At 42.8% G+C, this 17,512-nt stretch overlaps 1 protein-coding gene across 1 annotated transcript; it reads left to right on the plus strand.

Moving 5' to 3' along the window:
- Window positions 1-2,337: 2,337 nt before the first annotated feature.
- On the plus strand, window positions 2,338-7,687 carry LOC149299174 (mitochondrial inner membrane m-AAA protease component AFG3L1-like; the record flags this gene model as incomplete). The annotated part of the gene is made up of 14 exons (XM_089486645.1): window positions 2,338-2,436; window positions 2,585-2,734; window positions 3,086-3,154; window positions 3,727-3,851; window positions 4,027-4,297; window positions 4,494-4,631; window positions 4,731-4,884; window positions 5,252-5,359; window positions 5,536-5,661; window positions 5,764-5,874; window positions 6,098-6,213; window positions 6,300-6,500; window positions 6,722-6,916; window positions 7,472-7,687. Coding segments are annotated over 14 exons (2,079 nt in total), but the record flags the coding sequence as incomplete, so codon positions are not given.
- Between the last annotated feature and the right edge of the window lie 9,825 nt (window positions 7,688-17,512).

Below are 17,512 nucleotides of genomic sequence, written 5' to 3' on the forward strand. Positions count from 1 at the left end.
ATTACACAATTCTATATTTTATACAATTACAAAAACTGACTTTTTTGTAGATTAAAGTACAATGTCAAATACTTGACATATTGAAATTGTATGGTTGCTTTCAAGACATAATTATTAGACATTGTACATATGGGGACATAACGAATATTATTATTACTATAGTTTGGGCCCAGCTGTATTGGGGTTATTACCCACAATTATCACTTGCATAACCCCGGCATATTGGTATATAAAGGAAATTACAGAATATATGAAGAGAATTGAGAGGTTTTTTATTTATATATTTAAGATTTATAAACAGTAAAGACCAGGCAACAATTTAACAATTTTTATTATGTTTAATAATAATATTTTCTATAATCAATGTGATAATCTGAATACTAATAGAATGTAATATTCATCTTCACATGATGTGGAACTAATATGCACAAGCCGCATTACAACTCGGGCAGCAATAAGCAACGGACACATTAGGACCCGTTATGAAACCATCATAGGGCTGTCCGTAGGACGCCTGTACGAAACGAGATGTTTCTATTGGATAACATATGATGTAACCTGGTCAGGAATAGCGAGGCCGTCTCCGAGCTCGCAGGCTGAGTGACATTGCTTCAGCTCCATACAGAGAGATGAGTGCCGGGCTTGGGCGCCTGGTCTCGACCGGGATAATCAAATGGTCTCACGTCCTGAGGTTGCGGGGTTTGTCCAGCAGAACGGGGCTGGGTGAGGTGAGGTGGAACCGTTGCCCTTGTTGTGCAGGTTTAACTCTCTGTATAAGAGAGAGGGGGGGTGGTGCAGGCTTCATTATAGAAGGGATATTAAATGGAGCGCTGGGTCACAATGACATAATAACAGGTAAAAGAGAGTCCTGTCAAGAATGGACTGTGCTGTGTATCCTTTGTGATTGCAAGACAGTGTTCTGTGTTCCAGAGTGATGGGAGCATCCGCAGGCGGGTGTCTGTTTTAACTTCTATGTTTAGACGTCAGGCACAGATCTTCACCCTGACGTTAGAGAGAGGGAGCGGAAAAGCAAGTGCGACCCGTGTCTGGGTTTTTGCCTTAACATCAGAGATAGGTTAGAATGCGACTAGCCTCTGTATTAGAGAGAAAAGTGCGCAGGCACAGTCCCTTGGGTTCAGGCTAGTTGGCGGAGAGGGTACATATTGAGGGTATTTGCTCACATATTTTATCCATATATATCGAGAGAGAGAAAATGTTGTGGCTGAGCTAGTGGGGGAAGCATTAACCGGATGGTACCCTAGAGAAGACCAACCAGGGCTTGTGAGCGCTCTGGAGATGTAGGCTTGTGCTGATGCTTTCCACTAGCACCCTGGACAGAGGGAGCTAAAGATGTTGAGTGATGTGGGAAGGAAGGCCAAGTCCAGCCTGAAGGGATGCTGCAGAACATCTACCAAGGAACAATAATCTGAGAATGTCTGTTCTGTCTGAAGATGTTCTGGCATCATCCCTTCGGGGAGTACCGTACTTTAAAGAATGACAGTAGAGCAAACTTCTGTAGACTTCCCTTATAGGCGGTATTAATGTGATATGCTGATGGGGATTTTTTTCCTCTGTAACAGCAAGCGGTTTATTGCTGTCTCTTCGTGGTTGAGCTAGGCGCACAGATGCATGTCATTTGAAGATGTCTGTGCGTGTCATTTCAGTTTGTGAGGAGGAGCGTTGTGACGCCTCTCAACCCTACATGGAAACTGATGCCGGCTTCATCATGCTTATGGTCTAAACCTCCCAAAGGTACGTGGTTTTGTGCTTTTTGCCTTTGTGCTGAAAGGATGCACGTTGGGGAACCCCGGTCACTTCATGTGGTTGGGTTTGTATACCTGAAAACTTCTGCCAATTTAATGTTGTTAAGTAACTACCACTTGTGTTTTGGTTTCTTCTTCTAATTACACAGAACATGGAGATATATTTTGTGTGTTTTATAGGGTTTGAGAAATATTTCAAGAAAGACAAGGAAGGTGGCTCAGAAAACACTCCAAAAGCAGCCGGTAATAATTTGACCCTCACCTGTCCTCCTTATCATATATCAGACATCATATATGTGGCAAATGCTCTATTATCCCAGGAGAAATATTTCCTGTCTATCGTAGACTATTTGAACATGTATGCATATCACCTGAAGACATGCAATACCTTTCGTAAGTGTTTTCTAAGAAACAATTGATATTTGTGATGTGAGAAGATCGTGCAGATGCTGTCTGTTCATAGTTTCGCAAAATGTGACTTTGGGAAAACCCTGTTATAAAAACCTTGTGATAAAGCTAGGGGGTTTTCACAATAATGTACTGTCATCAGTAGGTTTAAATTACTTTGTGTTCTGTAGATAAAGCAAAGGATTCCGGTTCTGGAGATAAAGGTGGGAACAGCAACAAGGATGGCAAGAAAGATGACACGTCGTGGTTTCAAAGGTTACAGAAGGTGTGTGAATTAAGATATTGAGTGGTACCCTGTTTGGATAATGAGTTATCGGTAGGCACTATTTATCATGGTCAACGTGTTGTATGAGGTTTGCGCCAACAGTTCATCTTTCCATAGTTCATCTGATCTTGTACTCTGTTCTCTGCAGGGAGACTTCCCCTGGGATGATAAGGATTTCCGAAACCTATTTATACTGGCAGCTGGACTCGCCAGTGGGTTTTTTATGTTTTATATGCGGGATACAGGAAGAGAGATCAACTGGAAGGAGTTTGTGCACCTGTACCTTGCAAGAGGAGTGGTAAGTGAGCAGGAGAGATTACGATCGTGCCCAGATAGCAATTCACTATGTTTTATTTACAAAGGGAGAATACGTCTTATTAACAATAAAGAGGCAGTTTGGCTCTTCTCTGGAGAGAAGATTTCTAGGGACTTTCCCTTCTTTAGGTCCCACCAGGAATCACTGAAGCTCTACTGAGAGAGATAATACATAGATGACAGACTGTCAGTTTTCACGTCGAGTGGGTCCGTACTCATATATTGCGTATTTGAAGTATTGCAAATGAGAGCACAGTCATAATTTTGGCAGTAATATCAGTCTTTAAGATACATTGATTAAGTCTGTTCATATCTCTGCTTTTTCCTGCTGTAGGTCGAACGCCTGGAGGTTGTAAACAAACAGTTTGTACGAGTGATTCCTGTTCCTGGAGCCACCACCGAGGTGTGAGCTGTAGAACTTAAACCCTGCCCTCGAGGGCTTTGCTTGCTCAATCATCTGCTTTGCAGTATTGCGCAATCATTTTCCTGTCTATTGCTATGATTCTCTGTTGTGTTCTTCATCTGTGATTCCTTTCCCTAAAACCAGCTAGGTATAAAATATATTCTTACTTGATTTGTTGGTACTGGTAAACCATTTACTATAGTTGACAGTATATTGCTTTATTTATTTATTTATTGCAGGTAAATATTAAAGTGAAAGGCCAGTTAAAGTAATTTACAGTATATTTACCCCAGGGATGTTGATAAACAGTCCATCTAAATATAATACTCTCCCATGTCTGCTTTGTGGTCATTAGAACCAACCCATATAATGAGTGCATCTGCAGTATAGCCTTTGCAATTATGTCATGTGCATCTTACACAGCAAAACAGCATTTCCCTTAGGATTGTTAATGCTTGAGTCAAATCTTTCCATCCCTTTTCCAGCTGTCCAGTTTGTGCATTGTATGTCTTGATTGTCCTGCATTGTGGAACATGTTGGCCTGTTCTAATCGGATCCCATGATACCCACAGAAATATGTATGGTTCAACATCGGCAGTGTGGACAGCTTTGAGCGCAATCTGGAAACTGCACAGCAAGAGCTGGGGATAGAACCACACCAGCATGTTACAGTCATATACTCCTCAGAGAGTGATGGGTAAGTGAGACTGTAGGAAGTAGTTCTGCATTAAACCATAACTTTAAGCCTGCCCCACCTAGTGCTTGGTTGCATACAGTTCCTCTTGTATGTAGGCTTCTTTGTTGGAGATTGTAACATTTTACCAAAAACTGTTAGGAGGTTAATAATTATGAACCATACCTATTTTCTGCAGGTCCTTCCTAATGAGTCTGATACCCACTCTTCTCCTAGTGGGCTTCCTGCTCTACAGCTTAAGGAGGGGAGCGATGGGTCCAGGCCGAGGAGGGAGAGGTGGTGGCCTCTTCGGAGTTGGGGAGACCACAGCCAAGATGCTGAAGGGGAACATAGATGTGAAATTTCGGGATGTAGCAGGATGTGAAGAAGCGAAACTGGAGATTATGGAGTTTGTGAATTTCCTGAAAAATCCAAAACAATATCAGGAGCTGGGAGCTAAGATCCCACGGGTGAGGAGTGAATGCAGAGGAGAGGCTGCTTGATACTTAGTTTATTGAGATATGCAGAACTAAGCATGGGGTAAGACTGTATGCATCAAGAAGAATGAAGATGGGCAGAACGATTACGTTTGGCTGCATTATTATGACTTATTGTTATTGCAGATGTTTTTAAATGCATGTTAATCATAATCTTAATGATATCCAGGGAGCAATGCTTACTGGCCCCCCAGGAACAGGAAAGACCCTTCTTGCCAAAGCCACAGCTGGAGAAGCCAACGTGCCGTTTATCACAGTGAATGGCTCTGAGTTTCTGGAAATGTTTGTTGGTGTCGGTCCAGCCAGGGTAAGCATTGTGTTTGGAATCTTTAGGATGGGTGAGGATATACCAATATTTTTCTTCCCAGCTTCACTCCCCAATTTCTGTCCCCTCTTTGGCACTTAGGTACGGGACATGTTTGCAATGGCTCGGAAGAATGCACCGTGTATACTTTTTATTGATGAAATTGATGCGGTCGGCAGGAAGAGGGGGAGAGGAAACTTTGGTGGGCAAAGCGAGCAGGAAAATACCCTTAACCAGCTACTGGTGGAGATGGATGGTAAGCAGTGTTGGTTTACAGGTCTGATAGTAAATCTAGCTGTATCTCCTAGTCACCTGGTTTAATATCCTTTTAGCATAATCTTAATATACAGAATTTGGCAACAACAGATTAATAAATTAAGAGAGACCGTAAATAAACTTTCATTCCTTGAGGCATCCTGGAAATAACAGGTCATTGCTGCTCAAACTGCTATTGCATAAACTAGGCTTTAAAGTGGATGATTCAAAAGTAAAGTAAATAACTTGTTATATAATTATACTCTGTGAATTTCAGGGGTGTAGTTACTACAATGAGTTGCCACCCTGGGGAAACTTTAGGGGGTCTTTTAGCTAATGGCCTAAGAATGAATCTTTTCTATGCTCAGGGTTTAATTCCAGCACGAATGTGGTGATCCTTGCTGGTACAAACCGACCGGACATCTTAGACCCTGCCTTGATGAGACCTGGACGCTTTGATCGTCAGATTTACATTGGTATAAAGCTATAATAATCCCTCTCTCTGATGCTTGCATGATACACCAGGCCAGTGTTTTACTTGCAACATAAACAAAAAAGTCTTTTAATGCTTTAAATGCCATTAAATTATTTAATGGTGCTGGTCGTATAAATTAATTGAGCCACTTTACCAGTTTCCCTCTCTCCCTCTCAGGCCCTCCTGATATAAAAGGAAGAGCCTCCATCTTTAAAGTGCACTTACGACCTTTGAAGCTGTCCGAGGATCTCAGCGTAGACAATTTGTCACGGAAGCTGGCAGCATTGACTCCAGGGTTCACAGGTAAGGAAGGGAATGGGGTTCAATGATGGGTTTCTAATGGTGTGGTTTGTGTATCACCAGCTTGTTTGAATAATAATTGCCTGGCTGTCTTTACTACCTTAGGTGCCGACATTGCCAATGTTTGCAACGAGGCAGCGCTGATTGCTGCCCGCTATCTGAAGGACTCTGTGGTGGAGAAGGACTTTGAGAAGGCCATCGAGCGTGTCATTGGTGGTGAGAAGGGAATTGGCATCTTGGGTTCTACAAGCATTGATGCACTTCATATTTGTGGCAGTAACCATCTATTATTTACAAAATATGTACTTTGTATGGACCAAATCAGGCCATTGTATACAGCTTTACATCAATAGCGTAAAGTAGGGTAGAGGCGGATTCCCCATGCAGCCAGTGTCGTTCATGCAACTTCCATATTGTGATCACTGGTTCTTATTCTCAGGGTTGGAGAAGAAAACTCAAGTCCTGCAGCCAGATGAGAAGCTCACCGTAGCTTACCACGAAGCTGGACATGCAGTAGTTGGATGGTTTTTAGAGCATGCTGATCCGTTACTCAAGGTATAAGATGTTTCTTAGCACTTGCTGCATATAGAAATACAAACTTCTTGAGTTGATTTCCTTTTTCCTTTCCTCTCCGATGTTAGGTTTCCATTATTCCTCGAGGGAAAGGTTTAGGTTACGCACAGTACCTCCCTAAGGAGCAGTACCTGTACACACAGCAGCAGCTGTTTGATCGCATGTGTATGATGCTCGGTGGTCGTGTGTCAGAGCAACTCTTTTTTGGCCGCATTACCACAGGGGCACAGGATGACCTGAAGAAGGTCACTCAGACTGCCTATGCACAGGTGAGAAAGTGGGAGCAAATATAAACAGGTACTGAAATAAATATGTTTATAGAGATACCATGGCGACTCCCTCAACAATATGATTATGTGAACACTGCCATCAGTGGATTGCACCCAATGATTTCGTGTCAAGTACTCACTGAAATCTCATTGGTGGGTGTTGCGTACGTAAAAACGAAACATGGGCATCTTAATTTGCCTTTCTGTGATTTCTCCCTCAGATCGTACAGTTTGGGATGAGTGCGAAGCTGGGCCAAGTATCATTTGACCTCCCACGTCAGGGAGAAATGGTTGCAGAGAAGCCATATAGTGAAGCTACGGCAGAGCTTATTGACCAAGAGGCCAGAAATCTCATCAACTCTGCCTATGATAGGACCATGGAGCTGCTTACACGGTACAGGGAGCAAGTGGAGAAGGTAAGCAACACCGGGAATGTTCACTTACGCCAAAATCACATTTTTATTGGTATAACTTTCTAACTTAGGGGACAGTCTACTACCTCAAGCAGAGACACCATATGCAAATGTATCTTAAAATACTTTGTAAAGTACGTTTGTTTTTTATTTAACCAAAAAAGTGTAATAAAGTTTAATACTCAGACGTCATACCCATAATCTGTAGTTAGGACTGAATTTGTGCTTTATTGACATAGTAAATCATGGCCTTTATAAAATATAAAATGAGGAGGCCACTAGAAAATGTGTGGGGCATGGATTAAAAGTTTATAGAATGTGGGTTGGACCAACACTGGATTTATTCAATGTTCTTTCTGCATTGTGGTAAAACAGTCCTGAGTTTATACATGGCATTATTAGTCTCGGGTTGTCACAATAGTCCGTCCCTCAGAAGAGCATTAATGTTTAATTAAAATATTAAATATTTGCTTACATGTATATTTGAATGTATACATTTCTTTACATACTGTAAAAACATGAGCACCTGTAACCTCCTGGCATATTTTTTGCTCTTAGGTTGGGAAGCGCCTTCTAGAGAAAGAAGTCTTGGAGAAATCCGATATGATTGAACTGCTGGGACCTAGACCGTTCGCTGAGAAGTCCACTTATGAAGAGTTTGTGGAAGGGACAGGCAGCTTTGAGGAGGACACGTCTCTACCAGAGGGTCTGAAGGACTGGAATCAGGAGCGGGTAGAAGAACAGGAGCCTAAGAGGCAGGAGAATACAGTCTAACGAACACTAAAGCCACAGGGCTATATATAATGTCAAGATATATATATATATATATATATCTTGACATCGCTCCTATCAATGGAACATCTTCTCAGGAAGGAAGACTGGTTAGAATGGGACCACAGTTTCCCCCTCAAGTGTGTCTCACTAATCTGCTACCCGCAGTGCCTCAAATAGTTATATAGGGGGAATTCCTACTTAATTAGAGCACTTTTTGATACTGTCAAGTGAGAATGCAGAAATAAACCCTTTGTTGTGATGTAGGAACATCGAGGCGGCCCTGTTACTGTTAAACTGTGTTTCTTCAACACCCCCACCCCCCGAATGCCACGTCTGTGTTTTTAGCCAGAGATGGTCTAAAGATAAAAGCCGTGATGTCATAGATGTAGTGCAAAATATGGATTTTATGGGAAAGAAGGATTCTATATAAAAGCTTTTGAAGAGCTTCTTGATAATGTAATAAATATACTTATTTAACAGGTGATGGTGTTGTATTGAAATGCTCTGGAGGACTGGCATGGTTGTGTGTCCGTTACACAGTTGTCGTAGAAAGAAAATGTTTTTTGTTTTTGTAGTTTATCTGCACACGCTGTAGCACAGGAAAACTGCCCGGGAGATGCCTGTATGAAGTTGTCTGTACAAGTATAAAGTACAATGCGCCAGATCAAAGGACACTTTATCAATAAGTTGTGCTATGCATGGGGCTCATCTCCTGTTTAACAACAAGGCTTGAGTACAGCGGAGTCTAGCAGAGGCATATTGACAGAGTAGGTTCATTGGTTTTTGGAAGGGGACGGCATGCTCTGATCATTGATTGTGATCAAAGGTCCTGTCAGTGTACCCCCCCCATGTGTTAATCGTACGTGTAGCATTCACAAGTTCATTAATCATTTGTTTAAAGCACCAAAAGTTTAATCTTTGCATCAACAACAAATTGTCAGCAATATGTCATCATAGATGCAAATCAACTTGTTCCAATATTCTGACAGCAATCAAGTAAATGATGAATTTTACCCTGTGCTGTGATTTTTTCTTATCCTGTTGAGTTCTTCATGAATTGTCTCGCCTCCCGGATTCAGAAACCTTTTTCCCTCCCAACCATATTGTCACTACTTATTAAGACACAATCGTCGCCCTTATACAGGACGTCTCTCTCATTCGCAGAGCAGAAACAAAGAATAGGCCTGAGTGATGTAAGGACAGGCAAGAAACAATGCTTTTAGCACCCACAGAAAAGGTTGTGTATAAACCAAGCAGCGCCTGTTACTGACTCCAGCCCTGCGAGCGTTGTGTTGGTCTCATGTATTGATTATTCTCCCCACAGATTCCTGTAAGGAAGCAACTCCCACCTTTATTTTTTCAGATTAATTTTTTTTATTGGTGATTTCAGATTCAGTGGTGTTTTCTTTATGGATGCCTGACTTTGAGTACTGGCAGGATAGGCTGTGCAAAATCATTTGCAAAGCATTCCATCCGAGATTAGACAGCCCTAGCTTTGTATTTTGTTATGGGTACAGACGGTAACAGGATAGCGCTACAAAGGAAATACCGTATATATATGCAAACAGATCAGTTCAAATATGTTGGATATTGAACTCCTGTGTAACGTAACATGGGAGAACATACATGTTTTTTGCCTTTTAGCTGTGAGGTTGAAAGAGAACCTATAACATCCAGTGCCCTTTCCTTCTATTTGACAATATATGCCCCAGAACAATCTGAATTATTTCTGAGTTGGGTTTAATAATTCAGAGATAAAAAGGACGAGATACAAAGTTAATGGTGCAACAATTACTTGTGATGCAAAGCAAACAGTAGGTTTTCTGCATTCTTTGAGTGGAAATTTATTTATATAAAAAAAAAAAAGTCAATAAAGCATTTTACAACTGGAATTTGTAATAAAGTGCCATTTTTTTCCCCCGTTTCAATCGCTTAAATTGTGGGGGGTTTCTACTCAATGTATTCATCGGTTTGTCCGGAATAGAACTACGCAGCGTTGAAATTGCAGTTTTCACTAGACTTATGAAAACGGGACAAAAACTACACATTGTTTACTTTAGCCCCATTTATTTGCAGACAAGGAGACATTCAGCGTGCGAGAGACAGACTGAAAAAAGTATCTGCAAAACTGGTAATGGGTTTGGATCAAATCGAGGGAAGAATTTACCCGGGAATAGATTAGTAAAATTAGCAAGAATTTGTATCCGCCAAAGCGCACACATAAATCACCATCAAATACAAATGTAAAACATAATCTACCCCCTCAATGGTTCAGGTTTTCAGAGTCTTTGCAATGTCTGTCCAACGAGCACATCGGGAGTTGCTATAGTTTGGCTTGGTTATTTTCTATGCTGGACAGCAGTATGTAGGTTCTGAGAGGGCAATCAATGATTGAGAGGGCTTAATTACAGCCATTTTGACTAATTACCTTCTGTGATTCTTGAAGTTTCTACTTAATCCTAGGCAGCACCTTACCTGGGGCAGTAAGCGGCTCGTTAAAGTTGGCAGATTAGTTATTATCCCATTTCTATGCCATGCGTTTAGGGTCTGCTGTTAAATGTATTTTTTGTAAAGGGCAGAACGCAGGTACTACCAAGTCATATTACATAAATAAATGGTTATTGTGACTGTTGCCCCTACAGGGTTAAAGCTTGAAGTGTATAGAGGAACTCGGAATTATGATGAGCCTCAGAACCTTTAACACGGGATGGAATACAATACATTTCGTCTACCACCAAGGAAGGTGTACCCTAGTGGAGCCTTGAACGTCTACTTTTTATAAAAAACCAGTTATATTTGTGTTAATATGAAAATAACTGAATGGCAGCAGTTAAGGGAGACTTGCATTTTCTGACTTTAGGCACAGATTCTGTACTAAACCTTGCACATGCATAAAAGCCATTTAAAAGGAATCACTCCAGGCAGCAATGATAATACACGCAGTGTTTGTATCCCTACCCAAGAGTAAACATTTTAAAAGTAAAACAAGTCATTAGATGCTTTGGTAGAATGATAGAATCAGTCACAGCACATCATTTCAGTAACAATTCAGTAAGCCAAAGTTTATTGATTTACATAAAGGCAATAAAGGAGCAGAATTCCAATTAAACAATTTAGAAACTCTTGCACTTGTAATAACCAATTCGTGTGGGTCATGCTAATATTTCAAAGCTCAGAGAGACAGAACCCATGTTGAAGTGAATAATCTACCCAGTAAGGATATGGGATGGAATTGAAAGGGGAAGAAACAAGTGGGGAAAGGATAAAAGTACTACTAAACATTACACATATGCATATAAGAGGGTAAAGAAAAAGGGGAGTAAAATAGAAAGAAGCAACCAGACAATGGCGTCAAGGAACCCAGGCGCAGGAGATAAGACACTGGTAAGGGCAGACAGGCCAAGAGAAACAGCAGGGTAGATATACAGAACAACACTTATATGCATATATCTGACAGGTATACACAGACAATAACACGCTTAATACAGGACTGCATTACTCAGACAGACTCCTTGGTAGGATAGGGACACAGACCTCAGACAGGAACCACAGTTTGGAAAGGCTACAGACTGGAGGCTGAATAGCCCTAAGGCAGACGACATACTCAAGCAAGTCAGGTCGGTACCAGATGATCATGAAAATCCAGGTCACATCAGTTTGGATACAAACCAGAGACAGCGTAAGTACTGCCCTTCACGCACCACAATGCAAAAGCCTAGGCTGGAAAGCACAGGTATTTAAGGGGAGGGCTGCACTCGGGTAACAAGACTCAGCTGATACTCTTAATTGGGTTTTAGCCTAAGTTCCCAAACCTGGTAGGGAGGCCACTAGAGGCTGCAAGTGGGCATAACACGGGGTGAGAAAGGAGAGAGAAGGGGCACCGATCCAAAGTATGGATTCAGTCGCACCACTCAAGGCCGTGCCCCCCCTCTCGCAGTAACAGGAGGTCCTGTCACCTTGCCCCTAACTCTAGCTAATAGAACCAGGCTTTCTGGTATCTCTTCTTCACACCAACAACAGAACGGGCCAACTCCTCCAAAGCGCGGGTCTGCCCCGGGAGTGAGGGAAGGGTCTTCCAGTGCATGGGGGTGAGAGAGTTGATGTCAACTGGATATTTAAGCCCGTTGCGCTGATTGAGAAAAGGTTTAGATCGGCTGAGCGGATGAGGAGTCTGGCCAGGTGGTCAGCATGGCAAAGTGGGCAGAGGGCAAAGCCAGTACTACTGCCAGGAAAAGTAAGAGGGGAGAGAGAAAAATGGGATAAGAGGGAGGAGGGAGGGGCAACAGAGGAGATAGAAAGAAGGGATAATGAGGAGAGAGAAGAGGGAAAGGAGAATGCCGCGTGGGTAAGATTAGAGACCGGAACGTGTAGGGAGTGAGGAGGTAAGTACAGGGAAACTAGAGACCTAAGGAACGAGTCAAATTAAGTGCCTATTGACAATCCAGCAGAGACCACTCATGCACCAGTGAGGTTGAGTGGTTCTGTCAATAAATCCAGGGCACTCATGTGGCAGGACAGCCGTCCAGCAGAGAGGAGAGGCCGGCCGGGTATAAGGAATAATGGAAACAAAGAACAAAGTTAACAAGTCAAACTGTAGTAAACAAATGGTTCAGGGACGTGGCTAGGACATGCCCGCATACAAAGCACCCACCATCCATACTAATATACAACTATTGGGTGTAGGTCTTTAGGATTTCATTGGGATGGCCCGAGTAGACATGCAGAGCCTTCACTGGCCACAGTTGAGTATATGAGGAAGTGGTGGTTTCGTCATTGACAGGTACAAAAGTAGACATGTGGGCCCGGCCCGTGGTTTGATCACTGTCCCCAACGTTCCAATTACAATCACAGTACATACCCCACCCCTGCCCCCCCTCTTCCTCTCCCAAAATTGTGACTTCCCATGACTCCAGGGCGCCCAGCCACTGAACTACTGTGAGGGGCACCATCTGGCGCTGACCCTCTGGGTGTGTGGTGCAGTTGTAACTTTGTAGGATATGAGTTGCTTGAAGTGTTTCTCATTTCCACCTCAAGCATCCCAGTGTCCCAGTGTGTTGCTGCGCATGTATCCTGCTCAAGCAGATGGGCAGAGGGTATGTGGGAACAGTCTCGGCTTGTCGTGGGCTAGGTGCATTGGGCAGGGTACCTCAATATGTATGGGGCCAACTCAACAAGAGATCCCGACCCCCCGGGTAGAGAGTGTAAAGCATATTTCGGATCAAGTCCATGTGGGGATGGATCCAACTGTGGGCCGGAAAGTTCAGGCTAATCCATAGAGGGTAGAGGGTTGAGGTGTTGTTAGGGCTGAAGAGTGTGTCTGTAGTCGGGTGAGGGGCAGTAGGGGAGACTGTGTTTTAGTGTTGTTGCTTAGCTTGTTGCTTGATTATCGAGACATTCTGCTCAATAGAGGCTTTAGCTCTGCAATTACTGTAAATCTGTCTTTCACAGAGCTGAGGAGAACAGCTGGAGGACTTCTGGGGCAGGAGGTCAGTGAGCAAGCTGTGGCAATCCCTTTTCGAATCTACCATATTCCATGGAGGAAGAATTGGTGGAAGATAGAGCTTCATGCTACCCAGAAACCTTTGAGGTGAGGGTCCCTAAATATTCTCACAGCAAGATCGGCATAGATCTGGATCGGACGCCAGGTGCTGGAGGCTCGGTGGATGGATTTAGCTTGCGTCCCATTGTCCACGGTAGAAAGTGGACTGTGTTTTTGCCAGAGGCGGCAGCGGAGCTACCAACAAACACAGCCATCCTACCCTGCAGCTGGACTAATTTCAGTGATCATTTGTTATCTACGGCGTGTCAAACAAAACCTGGATATCCTCCTATCATACAACAGAGGGATGAACTATAATTGGATGTGAGAGTGCTAGTTTGCCTAGGAAGCTGTCAATTGAGGTGTCTGTTTCCCAAGAGACTGTGCATAATTAGATGTTAAAGTGATAAGTATAGACATTGTCAGGAACAGCGCGTTTGCGATATGATACAGTCCGGGCTTTTCCTGGTAAATTGCCTGGTCTGGTATAACAATGGATACATGGATATAAATGGCAGAACAGCTTGGGTGACCATTGATCACCATGGAACCTGAATCCACTGGGATTGTTGTCAGTCCTATGTCCAACATTTCCAGGATACCGTGTGGCCCCGTTAGCATGTACAGGGTCTCTGAGCATGTTTGACAGTGAGCGAAAACATATTAAAAGCTACTTTATAACTCATGCATCATGTGAAGTGTCAGTCATGAAAGGGCCGGTATTGTTGGCCAACGTATAGTAGCTGTGTGACTCTTAGGGACGGTACAAAAAGACAGAACCAAATTATTTATTTCAGTGGGGGTTTTTTGTTTGTATTTCAATTAAATTATATATTATACATTTGGAACAGCTCTGAAATACAAAATTTCTTCTGCGTTCATGAAAAATATGACTAGGGCTTTAGTGAATTGTTATTCCGCACAGTTGCTATGAGCTCCATCATGAAAAATAGTACAGATCTTCCTTGTTGAAGACGTTAAATGAGATGTAATTTTAGATAAACTGATATGAACGCTGTACCCACTACTCTTAGGGAATCAAAAGGCGTCTAACTAGAGCAGTAGAATGTCTATCATGTGTTTGCTTTGTAATGCTTTGATTATTGTATAGAAGGTGTCATCTACAAGTCAAGTGCAGGAGCCACATCACGGTTTCTTTAATGTTTTCAGAGGGGGCAGATATGAGTATATGTGGGGCAGGTGTCCAGCAGACACCATCCTGTGGTGTGTCGTAATGGTTAGGTGTCTCTCCTACAATTTGATTTATTGCTGGTTCTAAGTTCTAACCCTCATGGTTCCTGTAGTTACATTTATAGCAGCTGGGTGTTTTTTTGTGTTTAGAGTGGGGTACATAAGTAAGTATTTGGGGAAAAATCAGACCGAACAAACCCAATTGCAGCGGCAGGTTAGGTGTTTGATGCAGTGTCCACCATGCATACATATGGGTATATATGAGTATATGTGGAATAGGCGTGTGCCGCGTGTCATGTATGGTATGGCATAATGTTTGTATATATTGTCTAACACATGACCGATTGATGGTTTTAACCCCCTGGGCTGCTCTGTGTAAGTTTGTATGTTTCTGAGTGTTAGCGTGTGTGTGTGTGTGTGTGTGTGTGTCAGAGTATTTGCTGAAACAACGACCCCCGAAAATCAATTTGCACTGGTGGTGTAGATGTTAGGTGCGTTACCCACCATATAAAACTTTACCGGTTCTAATCTCTATGAAACCCGTGTTGACGTGCGTAGCGTGTCCGTGTGATTTTTTAAAATGTTTTAGAGGGGTATATATGAGTATATGAGGGGCAGGTGGGCATCGGTCACCTTGCTGCAGCGTTGTGTAACAGTTAGGTGCGTCGCCTAATATTTGTCTTATTGTTGGTTCGAACCCCTTTAACTCCTGTCGGTAACTTGATGTTGGCTTGAATCTTTTTTTTTCTTAAGTGTTTAGAGTGGGGTACGTAAGAGTATTTGGGGGACAATCAGTCAAGTCATAACCAGCCGCAGTGGTGGGTGGTGTTTGGTGTGTTCTCTACCATACAGCACTTTGTTGGTTCTAACCCCGTGATTTTGGTAAACAAAGGTCTGGTGCATATTTTTTTGTTTTTTTTATAGCGTGTGAATCTAGGTATATGTGGAGATGGCGTAGTTGATCATGCCATGGTGTGGTGTAGTGGCTGCGTGTATTACCTGCAATACAACAGGTCAAATCACTGTGTATAGTGTGGCTGTGTTGAGTGTGTAATTATTATTTTATATTTGGTGCATGTATGTGTATCAGGCAGCCTGCAAGCTCCTGTTCATGCGGTGGCGTAGAGGTTTGGTGTGTTATTCATGTTGTGAATGAAAGTGTGTTTGAGTCCCTGTGAATGTGCAGCGTTGTTGTATTTATTGTTATAGTGGATCTGTGTATTTGTATCATTTTATACTTGGTGCATATGATTATATGTGGAGCAGGCAGACATCGTATGCATCACTAACCATTATAAAAGTATTTTGGTTCTAATCTCCATGAAAGCTGGATCTACGTGTGTAGCGCGTCTGCATGTTCTTCTTATGTTTTTAGAGGGGGTCCGTATGAGTAAATATGGAGCAGGTGGGCGGCCAACACCGTGTCTTGGTGTGGCGTAACGGTTAAGTGTATCGCCTAAACTGCGACTGGTTTACGGTTCAAACCCACTTTGCTCCCATAGGTAACTATATAGTGCTTCTAACCCACTTTGCTTCATGGCCAATTTATTTCTAATGTTTTTAGAGTCGGGAGATATTAGTATATGTGGAGGCGGCTGGGCGCTTTTCTCTTGTGATGGAGTGGCGTTATGGTTAAGTGAATTGCCTAACGTGTGGCTGGCTGCTGGTTCTCACCCGCCGGTCTGCTGTATGAGCTTATTCTTAATCTTTTAGAGCGGGTACATCAGAGTATTTGTGGAACTGGCAAACCTCCTGACCCAGTTGAGATGGTGGTCTAGGTGTTTGGTGCATCACCTACCCGTACAAGAGGTTTCTGGTTCTGTTCTCCATGTATCCTGTATGTAAACCAATGTTATAACGGTTTAATATGAGGGAAGCATGGCTACAGCAGAGTCTTTGTGTTTAATATAATTGGATATATAATAATATATAATATCATATAATAACAGTTCAATATCAGGGAGGCACATACTTCATCCGTGGCTACAGCGGAATCTTTGTGTCTAATATAATTGAACCCCAATAATTTTTCTGGTGCCCCCTAAGGCTGGGGTGAGGATGAACAGACGCCATGTCTGAAACTTTGTTTAGCACATACTATAGTCCAATCTTATAGCATAAAGTGCAGATATTGCCCCGTTATACATCGTTCACATAATAATGATTATTATTGCCCCTCTCCATGCTGTAGGTGCTCTGTTACAGCTCCTGTAGCTGTCCTCCGATGAATATCACGGTTTATTCACGTATTGTTACTGCGAGGTCTGCCCCCCGCAGGCTGTCAGGATCTCCTGGTAGGAATGGAGGTGGATCTTGCAGGTAGAGGCCGGTCCTGATTGATCCACCTGGGTCAGGACTGCTGGGCTGTTCAGTGATTTCCAAAGAGCTGCTTTGATGTTGCCTCTTAATCCACTCTTTCTATTAAGAAATGGAAACCCAAAAGACCCCACAAGTTTGCGTGGGGGGCTGCTGTCAACTTTCTGCCCCCCCCTCCCGAAAAGCCTGTTTGGGGTGAATTGGGGAATTATCTGCTCAATCAAGCAACAGGCCAAGGCCCTGGAATATAATATTGGTTGCAGATCGGCGGAGCTCTGGGGTCTGGATTATTACACCAAAATCTACCCCATGGAGGGATTGTTTGGACTCCGGCTGAACTGTTACAGTAAGGACACGGAGGGCCGGTAAGTGGCTTGTTTACAAGACAAGCATGTGGTTTTATTTATCAATAAATAGTTTTTAAAAAAAAATACAAACTGGGCCGAAAGGATTAAACCCTGTGTTTTATGCTGTTGTGATGTAGCATCTGAGATGTTTGCCGCTCGCTTATATGTCTTTAACAATACGATTGTGTTTGCCTGGCGATGGGCCGCACGCTGCTGTGGCACACAGAGGGTTAATATTGTAGCGCCGTTTACTCTTTGTGCAGAGTTTATGTCCATGTTCTGGGGTTTGATTCGCTCGCTGGGCCGCGGCGTGCCGGTTACCCTCTCGTGTGTAAAGCTGATCGTTCCAAGTTCTTGGTGCTGATACGTTGTATATATCGTGTATATAAGTAATAATAGTAATAATGCCGTCTGCCATTTTTGTTTGCTATG

The sequence above is a fragment of the Sceloporus occidentalis genome, unplaced genomic scaffold (assembly GCF_023333645.1).
Source record: "Sceloporus occidentalis isolate IW3139 unplaced genomic scaffold, rSceOcc1.0.p SCAF_29, whole genome shotgun sequence".
NCBI lineage: Eukaryota > Metazoa > Chordata > Lepidosauria > Squamata > Phrynosomatidae > Sceloporus > Sceloporus occidentalis.